The 26,227-nt window shown below is 40.7% G+C and overlaps 1 protein-coding gene across 3 annotated transcripts in view; it reads right to left on the bottom strand.

The window, feature by feature from the left end:
* The window catches only part of LOC101164651 (lysyl oxidase homolog 2B), a 37,256-nt gene extending 23,589 nt beyond the window's left edge, over nt 1-13,667 (bottom strand). For 2 of the 3 annotated variants that reach the window (XM_011479580.3, XM_004072780.4), the window contains exons 1-3: nt 13,582-13,667; nt 9,127-9,483; nt 8,775-8,950 (exon numbers count right to left, since the gene is read on the bottom strand). In XM_011479580.3, coding sequence (XP_011477882.1) covers nt 8,775-8,950; nt 9,127-9,472 — 522 coding nt within the window. In that variant the 5' untranslated portion in view covers nt 9,473-9,483; nt 13,582-13,667. Of the gene's footprint in view, nt 1-8,774; nt 8,951-9,126; nt 9,484-13,495 lie in introns of all 3 variants that reach the window. The other variant, XM_011479579.3, reaches the window with a different exon arrangement.
* Nucleotides 13,668-26,227: the final 12,560 nt, after the last annotated feature.

Consider the following 26,227-nt stretch of genomic DNA (forward strand, 5'->3'; position numbering starts at 1 on the left):
TTTAGAAATCGTATGGTAGCAGCGCAGACACTCGGCAAGGGCTGTTGACATGGACCGGGGGCCTGGCAATGATCGGAGGTCAATCTGGCCATCCAAATGGGGAGACGGCATTGATGCTGCACAAAACTCATCATAGCGTTGATAGCACCACAGCGACTCCGAGACCTGCGTATTGAGGGATTGTGATTGATGCTAAGAAGGATACGAAGAAGACATTGTGCTTGCTGCACTACTCATAGAAGAAGAGGAAGCAGAAGTCGGGTAAAGAAAAAGTTGTTTATTGGGTGGTTGCAGTGCAGAGTGGTGAAGAATGGCCCACCTCTTGCACTTGCATAGCTTTGTTATGTAGACAAAGGCTGTCGGCGCTGAGACGAGGGATTTCGGGCACAGGAGTTGAGATCGGCTGAGTAATAAGTGTTAGCAATGACACCCGGCTGGGTGCAGTTGGTTGCGGGTTCATTGGGTGAGTCTGGCTCTGTCCAGTTCCGCAGCGTTTAGGTGCTTCATGGCACTGGACGACCGGCGGCCGATGGCACTTTATATGGACGGCCGCTAACTAGAGACATTTACACATCGTCCAAACAGAGCTGCTGCCGGCCGGTGATCCGGCTGCCACCGCCCTGTGGTCGCCCAGCTGTAGCCTGATTTCTTATTCCTGACTGACGCGTGCTGTCTATGTTCATGACCCCGCCAACGACTTTCAAAAAATCGGCAGTGGTGTTAAAAGATATAAACATCTGGATTCAAAAACAACATCTCAAGGAGCCTGCGATTAGCTGAAGTGATGTTTGCTGCTAACAATCCATTGAGTTCTGCTTATCGGATCATTATTAGGTGGTGGGGATGGGAATAAACAAGCTAATCCTTTATCATCCAACAGCATGTGGTCAGAATGTTTTGCTAAATAAATGTAATTTTATTTCATTTTGAAAAAAGACTGTTTTGATTCCTACCCCTCATTCAGCAATGATGTAAAGACATTTGCCAACAAAGAACATATGGTTCCAATAGGATTTTTAAACACTCACAGCCTGCTGTTAATCGCCTTCGTCTGCAGCTGAATACAAAAGCTCTGGCTTTACAAAGAGTGTGGGGTTTCGCTGCAGCTCCTATGACACTTCACACGTTTCCAGTCTCATTTTTGTCTGTGCAAATCTCAGCAAACCCCGTTTCCTTTGTCAAAAGCTAATCCTCTGCAATATAAAACAGGATTTTGAATTAATGAAGTTAGTCTGTGTTAACACAGTGCAGACAACATTTCCTCACAGTGTACACTTCCTTCTTCAGGTCATTAAAAGACCCCCTTGATTACAGATTAAAAACAGATGTTTCTCAAAGCCTCGACAGCTGAGCTGGAGCTTAACTCACGAAGGCAGCCTGACTTTTCTGTACTATGAGGGAACACTAAAAGGCTTCTTAAAAAAAATGCAGGGACCTGGAGCACTTTATACAGGCCTATGGATTAATTCTGGGAGTGCTTACTGATCTCAAAGCAATTTTGAGAGAAACTGTGTCCTTGTCAACTGTTTAGTTATGTGCTATCGTAAATAAGCCTTCGTGGCTAACATGTAGCAGTTATCTAGTTGGTGTGTTTTTCTTACGTGTTACTAACAAGTTTGGGAGATAGCGTTGTCACTGTAATGTTTGTTTTATTGGTATCAGTTTTATTTTATTTTTTTTGTACATTACAAACTAGACTGAAAGTTTCAGGTGTTGTGAAAACACCAATGTGGCTAACGTGTAGCGTTTTACAAACAAGTTCTAGAGATACCATAAACACAGTTCGTAACGTCTGACTGACTGACTGACTGACTGACTGACTGACAGGCTTATCTTGCTATCATCTCACTTAATTGACCTTATATATGACGTTAGTCTGAAAATAGACTCTGGTATTCCCCACAGTGCAGAAAATTCGACAACCCCACATTGCTACTGGTGGTTACAGGTTTGTGGCTGTGCTCGCAACAGTGTGTGTCCGTGGGTGTATTATGCCCTAATCAAAGTAGAAAGGCTCTATACAATATAAGACCATTTACTATCTATAGCTGAAAATCTAATTTTCATTGTGTTTTACCGTTCTGAACCATAAGAGAAACAGTTATCCTGATATGAGTATAAAAAATATAAATATACATATGTTTACCAAGCACTGGGGTCACGCGAAGGTTTTAAAGTCCCTCTCCGATAATCTTTAATCTATTGTAAAAGCGTTTCCAGAGTTTTTTTTTTAATTATGGTTGTTTTTAGGCTAACTCAAAAAAGTAGATTTCAGTAGAAATGCACTTCTTAGCTGGTGGCGGACTGTTGTGAAGTAATGAGCCTGCCTTTCATTTCCCATCATTCCTTTTTTTACATTCTCTCCCACCTGCTAACAGCCCATCACAACCCCAAGTTAACATTAGCGTCCATGTTACATCCACCGTTTTTTTCTATTAAAGCCTCTATCACAAACAGGGGTGGCGAACAAGTGTGACACAAAGAGCCGAAATTTTTTACTGTGAAAGTCAAAGAGCCACACCACGTACTGACCTGCCAGACATACACACACAAACACGCAATTAAAGCCATATTATTTCCCATAACACACTCCTCTCCTTACAGTACAACAGCACTGGATTAAACGGTGCAGGTTCAGTTATGGGTGTTTTTTTCTGTATTTAACTTTAACACATACCGGTAAAACATGCATGCTGGTGTGTGTTTTAAAAAGGCAGCGAGCGCAAAACTGAGTTGGTTGTGATTTATTTTTCATTTTTTCAGTCATCAATCAGCATCCAGAAAACCACCAAAGTCCTCATCATCTGCATCTGAAATGAACAGCTGGGCTACATTTCAAACACGGCAGCTTCCCCTTTCGTCATCGTCAGAGTCCGTCTCCTTGCCGTGCGGCTCCAAAGAACGGTGAAAGCAGACGCGTCATCCCAGCTTTAGTTCTACAGTCCAAAAGTGTGCTGCTTCCAAGTAAAAGGAGCGGAGGATGGACAGCTTTTCAGTGTCATCTGCTGGAAGTTGCTGCGCTCGAGTCGATCTTCCAACGCAGGCAACCTCGCCTTGTTTCTGCGGAAACTCAGCTGCCGCTGCGTCTTCTTATCTTGTGAACCATGGATTCATTATTTTAAATTCTCTGGGAGCATCAGTTCGCTGAAGTTAGAAATATCTTCACAGATTCAGACTTCCGGCTTCAATAACTCTTCTGCTAAACGTTCAAATGTGTCAGCAAGTATCTCAATCATTTTGTATTAACACAGAGAGTGAACTACAAATCCATTTCTAAAGACAAAAGAACGTTTTTTTGCCTTTTAACCAGAATCGTTCGTTTAAAATGTGGGGTCGCTCGGCTTGAATTGCGCCTGCGCGGTTGTAAGGTTCGCTCACTCAGTTCCTGAATACGCCCGCTTGTTTGTGTTGTGTTGTGTTTACGCCCTTTCACTTTATGGCAGAGATGAAACACCATAGAAAAATGCTGCAAGTACATGTTAAAAACACCAAAAACATAATTGTTTTTTCATGGAGTGGGTCTTTAAATGTGCACCAAAAAAACCAATTCACACTGAGACGTGACTCACATACATAACAACTCACACTGACAGTCCAGCTGTGTGGGGACTTTTTCCCGCTGTCCACCCAAAGAAAACAAACTCCACTAAAGTATGAATTCATGAATAAGGGTAGAACTAACTTTGAATCCTTTTGCTTTGAAAACCAGCAGTGGGCTATCTCGAATCCTGAGTTAAACTATTTTGGCTAAACATCTGCTGAGGTGCGAGTCCTTCTTTAGTTTGGGAAATGTCTTAAAATGAAGAAACTCTAATCCTTTTCAGACTGTGAGGGGATGACAAGACTGACTATACTGACAGGATTGTTTGACCTTAAGGTCTTGAAGAAAAACATCAAGGGACAAGGATATATGAGCTTTGTATTGGGGAAATTAATTAATGACTTCTGGTACAACTACTACAAGCTAACACACACACACACACACACACACACACACACACACACACACACACACATATATATATATATATATATATATATATATATATAAAATGCAGAAATGCAGACATAAAGGCTGCTTCTCATAGCAAGATGCAGAATTGACTCTTGGTTTGTGCGGTGTATCCCAATTACACAATAATCATACACTGTCATGTAAAATTGTCCAAATCTCAAGCTAATCTAAGCTATAAAAGGTGTTGATTTTCTGTAAATTTGACCAAAAAAAAGCCAAACGCCCATTACGCGTGCCGAGGTTTATGTTTCACCCCCTTCTGAGCTCACTCTCTGGGTATTTCTTTTGCAGTTCCTTTAGTTAAACCACTGTTCTCTTTTCCGTCAGATGATGGATCATCTACTTAGTACCTACTAATCATTCCGTAACACAAACCCTAATGTTTGCCATTATAACACCACAGATGGTAAGAGCTGGCTTCAGTGCCGGGCCTCCAGCTGGGTGTGTTTTACATGCTGTGGGTTCATGTGACTTCTCTAAGTGAATGAAAAAGCCGAGTAAATGTTTTTTTTCTCTTTGTGATCTAAGGCTGTCTCCAGACGTCTAGACCTCTCCACCCACAGACTCTGGGGGATCCTTTTTTACCGTTTTGTTCCTGGCATATCTAATCCTACATAGGAATATCTTATGCATTAAAAATTGAGTACCAGTAATTCTTTTCAAATGTATGAAAAATACACAAAAATACACCCATCCCTCTTCAGAACCCGCTTAATCCCTTTGGGGTCACGGGTTGCTGTAGCCAACCCAACCACCATTGGACAAAGGCAGGGTACACCCTGAATAGGTCACCAGTCCATTGCAGTGCTACACAAAATATCATTACACAGTTTACTTAAATAATAAATAAAAGTCTAGAAGTCACTTTGGTCAAAAGAGCTCAGGTCTACAGCACAAAGGCTGCTTTTAAGGGGAGGGGTTTACGGTGCAGTACAGAGATCAGGTAAAGGAGAGTGCACCAAGAACCCACTCCTCCTTTAAAAGATTGGATCTTTGGATCTATGAGAAAACAATATCAAGGTGCTTTCACACCCTGTGCTGCGTAAACTCAATTCAATGTTTAGGACAGAGCACAGCTATAGAAAAGTCAAATAGGACCCGTGCAACAAATAACAAAGAGAGTTTGGTGTTTAAACTTTAACAAATACATGACACAAAAGTATGTCCAAAGGTTTGGTCTGAATTATTTAAAGCAAAGGAACCTACACTATACCATTGGTCAAATATTTGGTGTTGCAATTGTAGACTATTTTAAACAACAGACATGTATAACAGCTAACAGTAGCTGCTCAAGCATAAATCAAGCTTCTTAGAACCACAAATGTAATGACAAGACTGAGGACTGAGGTTCAAACGCTATAGATGCCTAAATATTTGCTCTCACAGCCTTGATGGAACCTTTCTTCTTAGTTTGTAAAGTGTCCCATAGGAGCTCCCTCATGTTTAGATTTTCTTTCCACTCACACAACACTTAATTAAACCAATTTCTCAGCTGAAATTGTAGATAGTTGATAGGGTCTGTAGTTGCATTAGAACAGGCATGTCCAAAGTCTGGACCATGGGTCAAATGTAGCCTGCACTCACATTTCCACCATCCCATAGGCTCCTTTCATAAAATCTATAATTCGATTCAATTTTATCTGTATAGCCCAAATTCACAACAACAGTCGTCTCAATGGGCTTTCGTACAGGTAATGGGATCCTCCCCCAGGATGGACTATACTATGTGACCTCTAGCATTTTCTAAAAACTGCGAGCATGACTGCTTGATTGTGATTGGGTGATTTACGTTTTAAAACATTGAAAACTGGCAACATCCATCTGTGATGCTTTCTAGCTCATTTCTAAAATGTAAACCAAAAAATTAAAAAGAAAAGTTGGCAGTGAGAACCAATACTTCCAGGACAAGTGAAAACTGGAGTATTCGTTTTCAATGAAATATGAAACAACTGTCTGGCTGACATGTCAAGAGACTGTAGCTGGTTTCAATGAGTTCAATATCTAGAGTGACTACCAGACAAAACATCTTAACTACTACAAGCTAGTGAATGTCAAATTGGCAGTCATTTTGGTAAAAGCATAGATGTACGTGTTTTCTATTTGAAGAAATATGCAAAGGCAAGAAAATGTTCATTAAATTGTTCATTTGTATTTATTAAAATAGTCAGACTTAGTGGTTATCCCAAAAACATTTTCACCTCATCAATTCTGGCATCTTTGCAAATAGTTTGGACCCCAACATCAGAAGGAAAAAAAGTCCTGGTATAAGATTTTTCTAAAGGTGCACTGATGAGAAACTGTGTGAAATAAAGCTGGATTCTAAAACCTACAAGGGTTGACACAGTAAAACTCTGAATAGATTACTGGTAATATGACAGTGTGCCTTGAAATTTGGTTTCAATTCAAGTAGAGTGGACAGTTAGTTGCAATACTATGAGAAAATAATTTTGTGTGTTCAGCTCTCATAAGAGAAGTGACAGTTAAAGCATTAACCTCAGTCGGGAGTTTGCTCATAACTTTGGAATGTGTGAGGCCTGCACAGTGTGCAGAGGCACGATGCCTTGGTATTCATGTTCAACTGATCCTGTAAAGTTTTTTCATCAACACCTACGAGTGCAACACCTTTCCTTCAACTCCAGTTTTTGCGGACATTCTTTTACTACAGATAAGAAATTTGCAGTATTTGAATGATTTTGGACTCAAGCTCTTGCATCCAACCAAGACAAAGTAATTGTGTATTATTTTTTTTTAGAGTTAACCCTTGTGCTATCTTAGATGACCCCACCCTTACATTGACATGTTCTCTCTACCATGACAAAGGTGGATAAAGGTGGAAAGATTTCATGTAATCCATCAACACCAGTGAAGATCACAAATCATTGAAGAAAAAAGGTTCAGCGATAAAAATATATAAAAATATATATTAAAAAAATATATATTATAAACTCAACTCTCCAACAACATGACAACCATGACAATTATTCTTCTTTACTTACACAGTCACTTTAACTTTAATCTACATTTTCACCAATTATTTGAATTGGTGAAAATGTAGATTAAAGTTAAAGTTCAGTTCATTTCCTTTAAAAAAACAACAGTGTTAGGTCTGAAATTAAACGCCAACTGCGCAAACCAACAGTAAAAAAAACCCTGCTTTTTTGACTGAGGCTCTATCGTCAGAGCTTTTGCTTGGTTATTGCTTATTTCCTTTTCTTACACATATAGAATTAAACATATGCAAAAGCCATAAAAACAAAGCCAACCTCTATAAATATCAGGGGGCCAAATCAAACTTTTACCACAATAAATGCACCCATTAACACATCTTTAACTTGAAAACATTAGTGTACTAAGAATGGTGAACTTCAGCAAAACAGTCTCCAGTCTCATTAGAGGGATTACTTTCCAGATGCACACAGTTTCTGCTACTCCTATTGCAGCAGCAACCTTATTGGATCAGCGTTGTAATATTATAGACAATATTGCAGCAACATGAAGTAAAAAGACCCTACTATGAGTAAGACATTTTCAAATACAAATCACGATAGGTTAAGAATTGAATAAGAAAACATCTCTTAAGTGTAAAACTAAAAGAGAAGGCAGTAGTTTCAAACTAAGGGTGTATTCAGACAGGAAAAATGATTTGGTCCTCAACCATGCGTTTGATCAGACTGCCGTCAAGTGGCCTTTTCTGTTTTGAATTAAGGCTTGTAACAAAACCATGCAACTAAAGATCTCTTCAATCATTGGTCAGGTATTACGAAGGCGGGGCAAAGCAACTTGATCCACAAATTATGGAAGTCCTGCACTTTGCAGTCCTTGTCGGAACAGTTCACTTATTTAAACTTTATATTTCGCGGACCAATTTTGAACGTCTGTATCAATGTCCCAATGTCTGTATCCTGTTACCAGACCAAGATCCACGTGGGATTATTGGGGTAAACGAACTCTAGTTCACTTTAAGAAAACCCAATGTGTCCAGTCTGAATACACCCTTAGTTATGCTAACAATACTTATAATACCTAATCTGTGTTACTCACTTTACTATTGGACTTTTCTCTATTGGTCTAAAAATTACATTTGTGACATTGTAGATTTGTCAAAGTCATGTGGATCTTTTGTGTTAATTGCTATATTTGCTAAAACTGTAGTTACAACACACTTTAGGTCTGATAAGAATTATTGTCGGAAAAGTTCAATTTAATTCAATTTTGTTTGTATGCCCCAAAATCACAACAATAGTCGTCTCGATGGGCTTCGTAGCGGAAAATAATTCACTTTCTGAATGGAAAAACGTCTATGCAATTTAGAGTCACCAATAAACCTAAGGAGCATGTTTATGGACTGTGGGAGGGAACTGGAATGTCCGGGGATGTAAACAAAAAAACAACAACAACAAAAAAACAAACATTTGACAGAATTTCTATGTTTTATTTATGAATATGCTGTTTTAGCCCAATCAAATAACCTGTGCTTTTCTAGGATAGTTTTTACAGTTGTAGGCGGAACTATTGGCGCAGATTAAGCCCCATCCCACTTCTAATCATCCATCTGTTTACACATTCTCCTGCTTGCTTACAGCCCCTCACAACCCCAATCTAATATTACTGGTGCAACAAAAATGGCAAAAAATAGTGGAGCCATCTAGCCGTGCAGTTTTGAGGCAGATACCAGCTCAGATGAGGAAAGCAAAGATGTACGCATTTCAAGACGTGGGTCTTTAAAAATAAATGTGCTTGAACATTTAGGCAAGTTTACCTCCACGTGGTTGGGAAGCAAGTTCACAAATTTGAAGCCAGGGATCCTCCTGTCGCTGCAGACCACACCCACGTCTTCAGTGTGTTTGCAGTCAGACACTCCAATCCCATTAGAACGGCACAGTGCCAAGGTCTTTTCTGTGCCAGTACATTGGAGATTGTCAAACCAGATGGTTCCTGAAGAATCAAAAGAGAGAAAAATAATTTTTACTATATGATAAACTTGGAAACAGATTTGTTAAATATTAGGATTTACTGGCTCTATATGTAAAAGTTTACACATATGCGTCAATAAAATATTAAATCCAGTAAGTTTCCAGGCTTATTTCGTGCAGACATGACAGAAGAAATACCTTCTCCTTTTCCATATTTTGATGATGGCGACCATGAGACAGCTTCCACATAGCCCAGCTCCCTGCACACCACCTGGGCAGCGTGGATGTTGAAGTCATCATCGCACACCGTCCCCCACTCTCCGTTGTAGTATACCTCCACTCGGCCCTCATTGTGCTTTCTCTTGTCTCCTGCCAACCGGAGTTGAATCCTGGGGGTGTCTGGGTCCAGCACTGGGGGGGTGTACTGTTCCTGCTCTGGGTCAGGGTAGCCCGGCGGGTAGCCATGCAGCTCGTACTGGGCGGGCACCAGCTTTGACAGTACCAACAGGATGACAGTGCAACAGAGTTCTGTCTGCACACTCATTTTGGTTGGAACTGATGAAGACAAAAGGAGAGAAGCCAAACAATATGTATTATTTCTGGAAAAAAAATGGAAGAGAAAAAGCATGGAACAGGACATATTTCACTCACTATGCACACTACGACAATATTTTTTTGAAAATGAGGTCAGCCAGAAGACAAAAACCAGGCAGGAAGCCTACAAAAGACAAACTGCAAGCGGGAATTGAATTGGTCTCATGTTGCATCAAACCCTGGTTGAATAAGATTTTTTATGAGCCGTTTGTGAAGGATTTTTGATGCAAGGATTACCAGACTCTGAAAGTTTTAGACCAGCCAACATAAAATTTAAGGAACTTTTGTTTGCCACAAATAGTTGTTTTATTTTTATAAAGGTTTTATAATGATTATTATTTTACTATTTATAATAAATTGTTAAAAGGAGGAGAAAGTGTTTTAATTTTTGCACTGAATGAAACTTCCACCGCAACGTATCTGACACATTGATTTTCAGTTTTTTGTTGCTGCAAAGTTACTATAAAACTCATTTAACCTTTCTTTTTTACTTTAAAGGCCCGTTCACACCGGGACGAATTTCACGCGTGATTTTCGCCGACGTTTAACGCCTCATGACTAAACAAAGGGCACCAATGAGAGTGTGCACACCGACGCGAAAAAACGCCACGCATCAAAGCGTCAAAAAAAAAACGCCTCGGGTTCGTTTTTTTTTTTTTTTTTGACGCGTCGCATCGAAATCTATTCGACCAATGAGAATGGCGCTTTTGCACACGTGTCTGGAGCTTCTGAAGTTACAGTAAAACACAACTTGGGGGCGCTCAAACACAAAACTGCCTTTCTGAGCACACATACCAGCGAAGAAGATAGACGCCGAGTTGCATCTACACAGCCGCGAAGAAATATTAACGGACATTCTAAAATATCCCCGAACCAAGCACCAGTTGGAGCTACTGGTGCTTGAAATATTCATGTTTTCTTTGTATGATTCTGACAAGCGCGTAAATACTTGCTCTCTTCTTCTGAGGAGTATTTCTGTTTAAATTAAGCGCCATCTAATGTCAGGGAATGAAATTGCATGTTCGCTCGGCTCATCGTCAGCGAAAATCGGCTGGGTGTGAACACAAAAAACGTGGCGAAAAACCCTGGCGAATAACGCCTGGCGAATATTCGTCCCGGTGTGTACGGGCTTCTGTTCATCTTAAATGCCTAGTTTAAAAATAGAATTTAACCTTAAGAAGAGCATCAGTGACAGCAGTTCAATCTACTCTAATGCTACGGACACAGCGCCCTCTGAAACTGTCTCAAGAACAGGCAGACGGCTGGTTCCAAATGCAGCTGGTTTATTAGCTCAGTTTAAAGTCCACAAAACTAAATCAGGGTCAGGCAGGGGTCAATAATGAGCATGGGAGCATCAGAGAGGAAACAAGAATAATCAGGATCCAGACAAGATTCGGGGAAGGTGGCAGGCAAACAAAGTCAGAGACCAAACAGTGTCAGGATATCAGGAGATCAGGTCTGGATAAAACACTGGGTAATGCAGGCAGAGTGGCACAAACAATACTTTGCACTGAGTGAGGCTCAGTACAGTGTTTAAGTGTACTGTGAGTGATTGTAAATGAAAGTCAGGTGTGTGGCATCCAGGAACTGTGCGCTGGGGTTGCTGGGAGATGAAGTGTGTATAGAACTCTGGAGACGGTTCTCGACAGTGACCAGAGAAGGGGAGACAGAGATCTGACTTCTGATAGCAATATACATTTAAGCGAAAACTTCCAAAAAAAGGTCTATGTAAAGGCACGTAGATGTGCGTTTTGGGCTTCTATGTTCATGTGTTGCGACGCAAGTTTGTAAGTCCATTTTTGGGCTCAACGTACAAAAGGAACGGCCATTGAATGTGTGTCAAACTAATTGAATTTCGACCAATCACAGACTAGGATTTGGTGGTGGTGTATGGGTAGTGTCCTTTTCATCCACGGAAGTGCCAACCGTTTGAGAAAAGATGATGAAAGAGAAATTAACAATTGCGGTTTTTGCCCTGATGAAATTCTATGACATCAACTCTTTCACATATTGGAAATAAAGCTGTGAAAGAAAAAGCCTGAAACAAGATTCGCAAGATTTGCACCACTTTGACATTCCGCACCAAGCCTCCTCCAATTGTAAGTACATATGCTAGTAACGGGTAGTGGCAGTCCATTGTGAACACCGTGTGCTAAAAGCGCGTTCAAGAACCCATGTTTGGCACATTCTTGAACGCCCAACACATGCCTGGAGTAAACATAGCTTTAGTTGTTTAATATTCACAATAAGACGAATCATTCACACTGTTTTCTGTGTTTTCGTTTAATTCCAGCCAATCCACATCAATGCTAAAATTTTCACAAAATGTTTCTTAAATAGCTCTGGTATGCGCTCTCGTGCTTAGAATTCGAATTGATTTATTTGAAGCAATCAGAACAAAGAAAAAGATTTAAAAAGACAAACAAAGCAAAAACATGTACAGTATCTACTGATATTTCAAACTTAGGATCATTAGTCATGACATAATCTATAAAATAATTGTGCAATAGCCACAGTCAGGCTGTCATTTAATTATGTTTACCCTGGAAATCTTGATTTAAACAAATGTAACAAAACAAGCAAATGTTTTATTAGGAACAGCATCAACAATAGTTAAAAAAATAAGCCTTTTATTTTGTTTTTGTTTAACGCAAACAGAAATTATTGAGCTTTCAAAAAAATGTATTTAATCAAAAATTTATAATTATAATTTAATAAACTTTTATTGGGTTTTAATGAACTTTATTTGATGGAAAAGGGACAAAAATATGTGATGAGTTTGTACACCTGATGCTTTTTCTTCAGTGTTTGCTTCACAATAGCTACAACCTGGAGTCTTTGTGTCAATCCACTCTTTTTTCATTTAAAAATATGTAATAATTTGTCATCAGTAAGTCTGAGTAAAAAAGTAAAAAAAAGTTTTTTTAAATATATCTCATTGAAGAGGAATTTAAAGAATAAATGATCAGAGAAAACATGGGGTAAACATATTAAACAATCTCCAGGAGCCTGCCGGGCTCTCTCTCACAGGAAAACAATCCCTCCAGGGAGAAGAAAAAAGAGGATCCTTACAAATGAAGCAAGCAAGTAAACAAACTCTTGATATGATCCACTGACACCACAACAGATGTGTGCTTTAGAAATCATACATCTGGCAGCACACAGATGACTCATGAGCTGCAGGGTTTCCATTTTCCTCTATGTAACGTGGCAGCGGTTACACAAGCTGGAATTAGCACACACCTCACAGATTGAACACATGGAATGAAGCACAGAGCCACTGCTAAAAACACTGTTGCCATTAGACTAATGTGCTCAGTATGGAGCGTGCATAAGCTTCGCTCACAGCAGCTCATGATCCCACCTTTGAAGCTGAACGTCTGCTTTATTTGTCAGATTAGAGTCCAGAGAGGTTTGGGGCTGGAGGTATGCAGCTTCTAGCATCTAAATCACAGATTACATCCAGGATGTTGTGGATCCCCTGCTCTCAACACCGACTCAGCACCGAAAAGATGATGCCCTCAAACACCGTTTTCACGACAGGCATACGCAAAAGGGGTTAAAAAAAACAATGTTTTTTTTGTAGGAAACATCTTCATTTCAAATGTGTCATTCTTGTGAGGCCCACCTGCTGCTGGAGGCCATGTGTGCATCAGCTTAAAAGGTCAAAATGTCATTTTCAAAGCATGCAAGCTACTCTTGCATTCTAGTGCAGAGATCACTACAAACAGACAAAGGGAAAAGAGAAATCTCAGGTCAGACAGCTGCAACAAACTTCGTTCAATTAATGGAGTAATGTGACAATGGAAAAACAAACATTTGTAAAAGGAAAAAAATCAAACTGCAATTATAGCTGTTTGCTTTAATACATTAAAGCTCAAACACTAAACTATAGATTAATTTACAACTCAAAATTTACAAGAGAAATTCAAAGACATGTCAAGCTCACTAAAAACGTAAAAGCACACTGTACCAGATTAATAAAGTCAGCAGCAGACTGGCATTAAAAAAAGTTTCTCTTTCTGCTTTTAGTCAAAGATGTTTCCAAGCTGCACTTACTGCCTCTGTGGACCTGAAGCCTGAAGTCAGCTGCTCCTTCCTCCACCTCCTTCTAAACTTTCACCATGAGCCAGGGGAAGGAAGGCTGACCCCGCCCACCCTCAGCAGGGGATGGACATGGAAAACCATGTGGGAAAGTTGGGAGCGGAGGAAGAGCAGCTTTGCAGAGTGTTGCATTCAGAGACTGTCGGAAATGTCAGGCTTCACAGCTTAAGAAAGTAAAGTCAAAGGAACTCTCATTAATTAGCTTGGTGAACAGAAGACATCTGAGTACACTAAATGTCAGATAAATAACATTCCTGCTTGTTTTCCAACCCTCAGATTATTGAATGAAACTTTATTTCTAAAGAAATTTACAACATTAACAGGTCGTCAAAGTGCTTTACAAAAAAAGAGAAAAAGAAAATTTAAAATTTAAAGAACAACAGTATAAAATTTGCGTAAAATTACAAAAAACAAGAAAAACTTATAAAATAGAGATAAGAATTCAATAAAATTAGTAAAAGAACATAAGAATACTGAGTATTACATGCCACAATAAAGAGGTACGTTTTTGATTTACATTTAAAACTGTTCGGGTCTGATGTCATGCACAGTTCTGCAGGAATATTATTTCATAACTGAGCGCTGGAAAAAGCACAGTCATCCCAGTGTTTCTGATATGACTCGGGAGGAACATGAAGCAGATGCTGGCTGCTTGGCAGACTTTAAAACTCTAGCATGGCTGCCAACGGTTAAGATCTCTGATAACCAATCCTTCCTTTACCTAAATCTCACTCTGAGTTTTCAGAATTAAAAATTAGAAACAATTAGCTGTGAAATATTAGTGCCTGGAGGTGTTGAGGGATGTTAAAGGCAATGATCAGAATTACTGCAAGAATGGAAAACCAATAATCCTCTTTGTGCTATCTTAGATGACCCCACCCTTACTTTGACGTGTTCTCCCTACCATGACAAAGGTGGATAAAGGTGGAAAGATTTCATGTAATCCATGGACACCAGTGAAGATCACAAATCATTGAAGAAAAAAGGTTCAGAACACTGTCTAGTGGGTCTAGATGACCCAACTCCCAGCGTTAAAATGCCTAGGATAGCTCAAGGGTTACAGTAATTAAGAACATGCCTGACCCAGGCAACCATCAGAGATGGATTATAAGTGTCCAGAACATAACAAAGCTGACATTCATCCTTTTTGTTGAAATGTTTACGTTTGTTGGGTAATTAATTTGTTTCATCTGAGCATAAAAAAAGCAAACATCTGTACTACAAATCATTTTTGCAACAAATCATTTTTAATCAATAATCTTATCTCTTCTTTTAATCTTGATTTTATGTTTTTAACTGAAACATGGCTTGACAAAAACACAGGAAACATAGTTCTAGTCGAATCAACTCCCCCCAACTACAAACATGAATCGGAAATACGAGAAAATAAAAAGGGTGGAGGCGTTTCTGCACTGTTTAGAGATAATATTGCAACCCGCAGACTATCATTTGGTGTGTTTTCATCATTTGAGTATGTGTCCTTTAAGATTGAGTTAAAACAAACTCCTCCCTTACTCTGCATAGTTATGTACAAACCTCCTCAGCACAGCCAAAGTTTTATTGATGATTTCACTGAAATGCTCTCAGTTGTGTGCACAGACTTTGATGGTCTAGTCATTACAGGTGATTTTAATGTTCATGTTGACAATGTCAATGACAGAAATGCAAAAGAACTCAATGGTGTCCTTGAAACCTTTGGTCTAATTCAGCATGTGAGTTGCCCCACCCACAGCAGAGGGCACACTCTGGACCTGCTCATCACAAGGGGGGTTACTATTTACAATGTCAGTGTGGTTGATGTCGCCCTCTCTGATCATTTCTGTGTATTCTTTGACCTGTCTGTTGCTCCCAAACCACCGCCTGGCCCTGCAGTTGTCCAAAGAAGACAAATAAATGAGAGCACTAGGGCACAGTTTGTAGAAATGATAAACCCTGAAAACGTCTCTGGTGCCAATGTTGATGAAATGCTGAATTCTGTTACTTCTAGCATCTTGAATGTTCTGGATGCCATTGCCCCTATGAAAGTTCAATTGAGAAAACATAGACAGAAAGCTCCCTGGAGGAATGATGATCTAGTCAGGGCACAGAAACAACAGTGCCGCAGAGCTGAGCGAAAGTGGCGCAAGTCAAAACTCCAGGTTCATTATGGAATATATAAGGCGGAGTTGTACGCTTATAACCAGATCTTATGCAGAACAAGGGAAAGGTACTTCTCTGAAATAATTGGAAGTTGCAGCAGCAACTCTCGTATCCTGTTCACAACAGTTAACAGATTAACTAACCCTCCAACCCAGCTACCAATAGAATTGGTTTGTACACCTAAATGTAATGAGTTTGCTGTATTTTTCAATGACAAGGTTCAGGGCATTAAAAAAGCCATCAACTCCACAACACACATAACTATCGAACGGCCACCTACTCACTCTAAGCTGACTCACTTTATACCTGTCACTGACCAAAGTGTCCAAGAGACCATCACCCGTCTGAGCTCGTCTACATGCTGCCTTGATGTGTTACCCACTAGATTTCTAAAGTCTGTCTTGAACAGTGTGTTGCCATCAATTACTCAAATAGTTAACATGTCTCTTCAATCTGGAATATTTCCAGAGGCATTAAAAACTGCAGTCATTAAACCTCTCCTGAAGAAAAACGGTCTTGATCCCACTGTACTGAATAATTACAGACCTATCTCTAATCTGCCATTTTTAGGAAAAGTCCTTGAAAAAGTTGTCTACCAACAGCTCACTGACTTTCTCTTATTAAACAATTCGTTTGATGTTTTCCAGTCAGGTTTTAGACCCCATCATAGCACAGAAACTGCTCTTATCAAGGTAACCAACGACATCCGCCTGAACACTGATGATGGCAAAGTCTCTGTCTTAATCCTGCTAGACCTGAGCGCTGCCTTTGATACTGTTGATCATGGGATCCTTTTGCACAGACTCCAAGACTGGGTTGGCATCTCTGGATCTGCCCTAAGTTGGCTCAAGTCTTATCTAGAAGACAGGAAATATTTTGTTGAAATTGGGAGTTGTGTCTCAGACTACATGGGCTTGAATTGTGGTGTGCCCCAGGGATCGATCCTGGGACCCCTTCTGTTCAACCTCTACATGCTGCCACTAGGGCAGTTAATACGCAGTAATAACATATCTTATCACAACTATGCAGATGATACTCAGATCTATGTGTCACTGACAACAGGTGAATATGGGCCGGTGGATTCTCTCAACCACTGCCTCCAACAGATCAGCGCGTGGATGCAGAACAACTTTCTCCAGCTAAACTCAGACAAGACCGAAGTTATTGTTTTTGGCCCACAGAAACAAAGAGAAAGTGTCAGCAGCTACCTTCATTCTCTGTCTCTTAAACCCTCAAATCAAGTCAGAAATCTAGGGGTAATCATGGACTCTGACCTGAACTTTAACAGCCATATCAAGTCAGTAACATCAGCGGCATTTTACCACCTGAAAAACATTGCCAAAATCAAAAACATAATCTCAAAGCGAGACCTGGAGATACTTATTCATGCATTTGTCTCCAGTAGGTTAGACTACTGTAACGGCCTGCTCACCGGCCTCTCCAAACGAGCTGTAAAACAGCTTCAGTACATCCAGAATGCTGCTGCTCGAGTCCTGACCAGAACCAGGAAGTATGATCACATTAGTCCTGTGCTCAGGTCTTTGCACTGGCTCCCTGTACCTCAAAGAATAGACTTCAAAGCAGCTCTGCTTGTGTACAAGTCTCTCCATGGCCACGCACCAAAGTACATCTCTGACATGTTAGTGCCATATGAACCATCTCGTACTCTGAGGATCTCAGGGACCGGCCTCCTGTTGATTCCCAGAGTCAGAACTAAACAAGGGGAATCAGCGTTTCAATATTCTGCAGCTAAAATCTGGAACAGCCTCCCTGAAGGCGTAAGACAGGCCTCTTCTGTGTTCATGTTCAAATCTAGACTTAAAACATTTCTGTTTAGCCGTGTATATGACTGAAAGGTCCTATCTGCACCTTTCTTTCCTTCCTTTCTTTTTAAATCTTTTTTTTTTTTTTTTCCTTTTCTTTTAAAGTAAATTTTATGTTGATTGTTTCTATGATTTATTGTGATTTTAATGCATTTTTCTGTTTTGTGAAGCACCTTGAATTACTTTGTGTACGAATTGTGCTATACAAATAAACTTGCCTTGCCTTGCCTACTAGTCCTGTTTGCTTTCCAAACTATCAGAAAACATATTGTAACAGTAAATATGACAGCAGGAATTAAGCGCTCCATGGACTCTGCTGCCACCCTGTGCAAATGTTCCATTTAACTCTATTTTATGGGTCACCTCAAACAGCTGTGCACTGATTTTAAAGTAAAATACTACCTAATTTTACTAACAATTATAAAACATATTTTTTTAATTTTTCACTGACTCTGTTTTTTGAGTAACTTTAGTAACTTGAAATATACCTTTTTATGAAAAAGTCAAATATTGGACTTCATGATCACAATCTTTTCTGAAATCCTATTGGGCCACGGCAAAAATGACCACATCCCTGCATCCATCTTTCACTTAGGACAATAGCTACAACAGGGGTCTTCAACACTATAAGAGCCAACTTTTTGGCCATTCATTTATGTATTTAACCCTTGTGCCATCTTAGATGACCCCACCCTTGCATTGACGTGTCCTCCCTAGCATGTCAAAGGTGGATAAAGGTGGAAAGATTTCATGTAATCCATGGACACCATTGAGGTTCACAAATCATTGAATTTAAAGTAAAGTCCATTGAAAAAAGGTTCAGCGCACTGTCTAGTGGGTCTAGATGACCCAACTCCCAATGTCAAAGTGCCTAGGATAGCACAAGGGTTAAAAAATGTATTTTTTTTAGGTTACAGGTTAGTCTGGGCATTACTGAACAGAGGTTGCTACATCAGTAATGCCCACCAGGGATGGGGTCCTGGGCTGGGCCCCTGGAGTGGCGGAGGGCTATAGTCCTGGCTGGGGCCTACACTCTCCGTGCTCCTGTACCTCCCTGCTCTTTGGCGTTTGGGGCCCCTGCGGCTGTCCTGCTGGCCCTGGTGTCTGGCTGGATATCCCGGCAGGTGGATTCCATCTACAGTATCTGCTTTATCTGCTCTCCGAATTTTTACATTCCATCATCCACCTCAGTAGAACATTTGTTGCTTGTATTTATTTTCTTTTATGGAACTACAACTACAACTGAATTTCCTTCCAGGGATTAATAAGGTTAATCTTCACAAGCACCCACCGGAGCACAGGTGTGCGCTCACCTTAACCCTTGTGCTATCCTAGGCACTTTAACATTGGGAGTTGGGTCATCTAGACCAGTGTTTTTCAACCTTTTCTGAGCCACGGCACACTTTAACCTTAAAAAAAATCCCGCGGCACACCAGGATCCAAAAAAAAAAAAAAAAAACGGAGAAACTCAGTCTGTATTGATCTACAGCCCCTCCACAATCTCACATGCATTTTTGAGATAATTGTGGCAGAAAAAGCTTGAAACTGCAGCTGTTTTTTTCTAAAAGATGCAATAAAAGTTAAGTTAGAAGATGTAAAAACAGTTTGATGTGTGTTCGTTGATTTCAAGACGTTTAACAACAGATCTCCTTGAGCGCTGTCACTCTCACAACCCAATGCATCATGGGAGATGTAGTGCATTAAACGGCCGGCGGAGATCGCGTCTCTGAGCTTCCTTGTTTTGTTCACTTGTTCCACGGTCTGACATCGGATTCTGTGGAAAGCTGCACCGATAAAGACGAGCTTTAGCTGGTATTTTTGTTAGAACTGAGCGACTTTACGAGCTAAATCGGGACAAGGAAGTGAAGACTTTAACCACTTCTGATTGGTCAGACTGATGACATGTGATTAAGCTCCCCAAGAATGATTGGTGGAGACAGTTAAAAGGACGGGACTTTTCCAAAATACAGCCGGAGTTGCAGCTGAATCGCGGTACGTCATTCTTATCAAAATGTCTTTAATAAAATAAAATAAACGCAAAGAAAAAGTATTTTACGATCTTTTATATTCCTAACTCCTCAGTGTTTTATCAGGGCCTGTTTGGATGAACAGAGAGCTGAAATCCTGGAGATGGGAAATGTTTAATTTTTCAGTTAATGAGGGCAATTTCCCACGGCACACTTGACCATCTCCCATGGCACACTAGTGTGCCGCGGCACACTGGTTGAAAAACACTGATCTAGACCCACTAGACAGTGCGCTGAACCTCTTCTCTTCAATGATTTGTGAACCTCACTGGTGTCCATGGATTATATGAAATCTTTCCACCTTTATCCATCTTTGTCATGGTAGGGAGAACACGTCAATGTAAGGGTGGGGTCATCTAAGATAGCACGAGGGTTAAACCACAGGTCTCAAGCTCCAGGCCTCAAGGGCTGGTGTCCTGCATATTTTCTAACCAACCTACCATTAAAGCTCCTTATTCGCTAAACACACCTGATCCAGGTAATCAACAGCAGTTGAGGCAGGATTTCTGAAAAACCAGCAGGAGGTTGGCCCTCAAGGTTTGGAGTCCCCCCCTGCCTTAAACAAATAGTATGTGCGACAGAATAACAGGCTTCACGTGTTGGTTTTGTATGCATATGTTCATGTGAACTGTAGTTGTATTGAGTTCATGTTGACATGATTGTATGTGAAGATTTTTGTAGCCAACAGGTATGTTTGTAACACTTGCGTGGACAGGCCCCACCCCTTTTGACTAACATTTACACCAGACAGTAATGAGGATGATCCTCCAGCATCTTGTTGCTTAATGCTTGTACCCCCCCCCCCCCACGTCCACCCCTGTAATCATCCTCCAGATTTCCTTAACTTCTGTTTTCCCCCTTTCTTCTGCCCTCACCCCGTCTCCAACATCCTCTCCCTTTTTTTCCTCTTCTTCCTCATCCAGTCCAACAAAAAAAGGGATACAAGTGTAATTAATATGAAGTTTAGCCTAAATTACAAAAGGGGTTTATACGAATATAAACCTTGTGCGTGAGAAGATCCAGAACCCCCTGCTGTAACAGTAAAATATGTCCAACACCAGAGGCCTTCAGCTCCTATCTGTGTGCTCAGCTGTTGGAAAGGATAAGTTATAAAATAAAATAAAATATAAGAGGTGAGCACGTGATGCTGTAGTATCGCGAGAGCCGACGAGAGGAGTGTGGTGAGTTTACTTGGCGGCGCGTAAGTTGTGAACAAACATTTTTGATTTATTTAATTACACCGCCATATTTAAATAATCCAGAAAGTTTAAAAAATAAAAATCTGAAAAAGTTTGTCAAGCATTTGCCAGCCTGGATGACCTGGAGGACCTGGAGGATCTGGAGAATTACATCGACGAGTGTTTCAATACCTGCCTCATGAAGAAATCCAACACCGCCACTCCGTCCACCAAACGCAACCGTCCCGAAGACTCCCCGGGGGCTGCCTCCTCCCCAGGCAGCAACATGAGTGATATCCTGGATTCAATTGATAAAAGGCTCTCCAGCCTTGATTGCCGTTTAAATCTGCTGGAGATCCTCCATAAGGAATTCCAAGGTCTGCGAGAGTCTCTGGAGTTCAGCCAACAGCAGGTGCAGGAGCTCGCAGCGGAGAACCAGGCCCTCAGAGAGACCGTGAAGATCTTGGGCCACGACACCGCCCGTCTCTCTGTGGAAAACCGATCCATCAAGGAAACCCTCCTGGATCTTCAGGCGAGGAGCATGAGGGACAATCTAGTGTTCGCAGGGATTCCAGAAGAGGCAGGGGAAGTCCCGGAGAACATTGTTAAGTCCTTTATAGAGGTCCACCTGAAACTCCCCAAGGAAGAAGTCCAGAAGATCTCCTTCCACAGGGTTCACCGGCTCGGAGGAAAAAGGCCGGACAATCAGCGTCCCCGTCCTATTGTTGCTAAATTTGAACATTATAAACAAAAGATGCAGGTAAAAAGCAGAGGGCGCGAGCTGAAAGACACACATTACAGCGTGAATGATCAGTTTCCAGGCGAGATCCTCCGCCGTCGGAAAATCCTCTTCCCGCTGAGGAGGAAGCACCTGTCTGCTGGAGCACGCGCGGTGGTTGCTGTTGATAAACTTTTTGTGAATGGCAAGCTGTTCCGGGACCCAGAGGTAACACCCTGGCTGTGCTGAAGGCTTTCAGAGGCGCACTGACATCTGCGCTGCCCAGAAGAAACCCGCAAACTTATTTAACTAGGAAATAATCGGATCATCAATAATCCACACCTCTCAGGAAAAGTGTTTTTTCTTTCTCTCACATTCATGTTTCTGTTGTTGTTTCGTTGTTTTTGTTTTTTGTTCTTTCTCTTTCCCTCTCTCTTTTCTCTTGTCCCCCCCCCTTCCCATGTCCTCATATGTGAATCAGGTAAAGTCAACGCAACCATGGTGAGTATTTATTTATGCACGGAACGGGCGCGCGCGCATACTAGCGCGCATAAGAGCATGCACACGCGATCCCGCACACACACGTTGATAAACTGCAAAAACCTCACTTAGGCTCACACAGGACGCACATAACATGCAGCTCATAGCCAAGATACGTTCACCCACAACGCATAGCGCTTGTCAGTGTAGCAGGTACGCACAGCGGGCACGCGCACACGGACGGGCACACGCACTATTTAGCCTTGCACTCTCCCGGTTAGAACAGCTATGAGCAGTCTTAACATCGTTAGCTGGAATGTGCGTGGACTTGGTTCTGGGCCAAAGAGATTGAAAGTGTTAAATCACCTGAATGATCTTAAAGCAGATATAGCTCTGCTGCAGGAGACCCATTTATCATTATCAGCTGGTCATCTCCTGTGCTGTTCCCAGTATCCAGCTATGTATTCTGCCAGTTTCAACTCCAAACAAAGAGGGGTTGCAGTTTTGATTAATAAAAATGTTACATTTACTCATAAGGATACAGTTACTGACCCAGAAGGCAGATTTGTAATCATTAATATATCCATTCAGAATAAAGACTTTTGCATAGCCAGCATATATGGCCCGAATGCTGACGACTCTTCCTTCTTTCACAGATTCTTCACCTCACTCTCAGTTCACTCTGACTCCACAATCATTATAGGAGGAGACGTCAACCTTGTTTTGGACCCTGAACTTGACAGACTCAGCACAGCAGCAAACCAGCGTACATGGCAGTCTGCAAGTATTCTAAAGCAGTACATGAATGATTTGGGTCTCTGCGACGCTTGGCGCTCATGTCATCCAAGCACTAAGGGGTTCACCTTTTTTTCTCCAGTTCACCATTCACAATCTCGTTTAGATTATTTATTAGTCAGTAACTCCCTTTTGAAAGAAATTAAAAGTTCCAACATTCATCCAATTATTATCAGTGACCATGCACCAGTTTCTGTTACTATTTCAAGGGAAGTACCCAGACCCTCGGGTTCAACCTGGAGGTTTAATACGTCTCTGTTAAAAGACCAGGAATATATTGAATTCTTTAAAAAAGAGTGGGCAACCTTCTTAGAATTCAACGATACTTCTGAAATATCACCAAGTATTCTTTGGGAAGCAGCAAAAGCAGTCATGAGAGGGAAAATCATCTCTTATTCAACGCATAAAAAACGCAAGGAGAAAGCAGATTTATTAGAATTAGGAAATAAAATAAAAACTCTGGAGACTGCTTATGCTGCTTCTGCACAGGAACACATACTGGGCGACCTAAAAAATTTAAAACTGCAGTTAAATGACATCATCAATAAACAAACACAATTCCAGATACAAAGGCTTCGACTGGAAAGATATGAAAACTCAAATAAATCTGGCAAATTTCTAGCTAATCAGCTTAAAATTAATAAAGAAAAATCAACAATCACTTCGATTATGGACCAAACAGGGAATGTCACCCATGACCCGGTAAAAATTAATAATGCGTTTAAAGACTTTTATCAAAACTTATACACTCCACAGATCAATCCATCAGAACAAAGCATCAACTCATTTCTCAACAATATAAACCTGCCCAAGTTAAACGAAGATCAAATCACAAATTTAGACTCTCCGCTCTCGTTGTCTGAGCTTCATGAAGCTCTGTTACTTATGCCTAATGGTAAAGCACCAGGGCCTGACGGCTTTCCTGCAGAGTTTTATAAGGAATTCTGGGAACAACTGGCACCAACGTTTTATAAAACGGTAAAATTTATCAATGAAAGCCAATCTCTACCACCTAACATGAACTCTGCCAACATTATCCTTCTTCTAAAACCAGACAAAGACCCCACGAGTCCTTCAAGCTATCGCCCCATTTCTTTAATTAATGCAGATGTAAAAATTATCTGCAAAGCACTAGCACAGAGAATAGAAAAAGTCACTCCTCACATAATTGACTTTGATCAAACTGGATTCATCAAAGGCAGACACTCGGATGACAATGTCCGCAGACTCGTTACCATAATAGACTTTGCCACCATCAAAAACCAGGAAATGACTATACTATCACTGGATGCTGAAAAAGCCTTTGATAGAGTAAATTGGAAGTTCCTCATTGCTGCCCTCCATAAGTTTGGGTTTGGAGAATCATTCATCAATTGGATCAAAATATTATATCACAACCCCAATGCATCAGTTAGAACTAATAAACAGACTTCCAACAGGTTTTTTCTTGGAAGAGGAACTAGACAGGGTTGCCCACTCTCCCCCTCGCTTTTTGCAATATTTATCGAGCCTCTAGCTGCAGCAATAAGACAGAATGAGAGTATTAAAGGAATTAAAACCAAACACAGCCATCATAAAATTAGTCTCTATGCAGATGACATATTACTGTTTTTAAGTAATATACATTCTGTAAATGAAACGGCAACAATCATTAATGAATTCTCTTCTATATCAGATTATTCCATTAATTGGAATAAATCTGTTTTATTACCACTGAACAGTAATGCGGAGCAAGGACTCACAATACCAGTTAAATCAGGCAATATAAAATATCTAGGTATTTATTTTTCCCCCAAAATATCAGAACTGGTGCTGCTAAACTACACCCCATTACTGAAAAACATACAGGACGACCTAACACGCTGGACCAACCTGCCTTTGTCCCTTATGGGCAAGGTAGCCACGGTTAAAATGAAAATCTTACCCAAAGTTAATTATCTCTTCTCAATGATTCCCACACAACCGCCATTAAAATGGTTCAAAACATTAGACTCATCCATATCAAGCTTTCTATGGAACAATAAACCTGCAAGAATTAGTCTAAAAACTTTAAAATCTGCAAAAAGCTGTGGAGGATTAGAATTACCTAACTTCCACAATTACTTTCTTGCAAATAGATTACAATACATCTTAAAATGGTTAAAAAATAATCCAGAAACCAACTCATGGTTAGACTTGGAACAGGCGTTATGTGGAAAGATCAACCTGTCAGATCTTCCATTTATTAGTCAAATAGTTAAAAAACAGGATTGTTTCAAAAGTATTAATATAAATGCCACTTTAACAGCCTGGTGGGAATTTCTCAAAATATCAAAATCATCAATTCAACCGTGCAAAATGACACCCATCTGGAACAACCCAGACATCCTCATAAACAAAAAAATTATCCACTTCCCAGCTTGGCAAGCAGGGGGCATAAAACAACTAGAGCACATAATTATTGATAGAAGATTCATAACTCCCCAGGAACTTCAAGACAAACATGGAATATATAACTTCTTGGAATATCAGCAACTTAAATCAATTATTACTAAAAAGTTTAAATACAAAGACAATGATTTAAAGCTACCAGATGTAGTTACCACTCTGATCAATTTCTAAATGAATAAAACTCTCTCCAAAATATACAAACTTTTATGTAATTTAGATAACAATATTTCACTTCCGACAACAAAATGGGATGCGGATTTGAGCATCAGCACAGATGAAAGTTTTTGGTCAGAACTTTGTCTAAACACCTTTAAAATGACAAAAAATCCAAATCTGCAGCTAATCCATTTCAAAACTCTTCACAGAATTTACTACACTGGACAGAGGATGTTCAAGATGGGTCTCAGTAACTCAGACATTTGTCAGCACTGTGACAGTAATCTACCCGACAATTACATGCATGCACTATGGTTCTGCACGCCTGTCCAGGCTCTCTGGCAGCAGGTATGTGCCGATCTATCAGTCTGGCTTAAGGTTTCAATCACAGCTTCACCGTCACTTTGTGTGCTTGGTGACATGAGTGCCATCGATGTAGAAGGAGGATTAGGCTCTATCATTTTCATAACTCTTTGCATTGCTAAAAAAACTATTTTAATAAATTGGAAAAGCAAAAAAAATATGAATATAAGTCAACACAGAAATCTGCTGCTTGATCATATCAGCTTGGAAAAAATGTCAGCCCAAAGTTCAAGTAACTTTGAAAGAATTCGGTCTCTCTGGTCTCCCATAGCTAACTCCGTGACTTAGGGGGTGGGGGGGGCATGGTCGTCGCTGCTCCTTGCCCTTCTGCCGTGGGCCGGGGTGGGGGTCGGGGCCTCCGGTGCCTGGCCGGGGGTGGTGGGGGCTCCGTTGGTCGGGGGGTCGGGTCCGGCGCCTGGGTGGGGCGGCCTGGGGCGCTGCGTGGTCCTCTGGGCTTGGGTGTGGGGGTGCGTGGTGGGGGGGGTGGGGTGG

This window comes from Oryzias latipes, chromosome 9 (assembly GCF_002234675.1).
Source record: "Oryzias latipes chromosome 9, ASM223467v1".
Classification (NCBI taxonomy): domain Eukaryota; kingdom Metazoa; phylum Chordata; class Actinopteri; order Beloniformes; family Adrianichthyidae; genus Oryzias; species Oryzias latipes.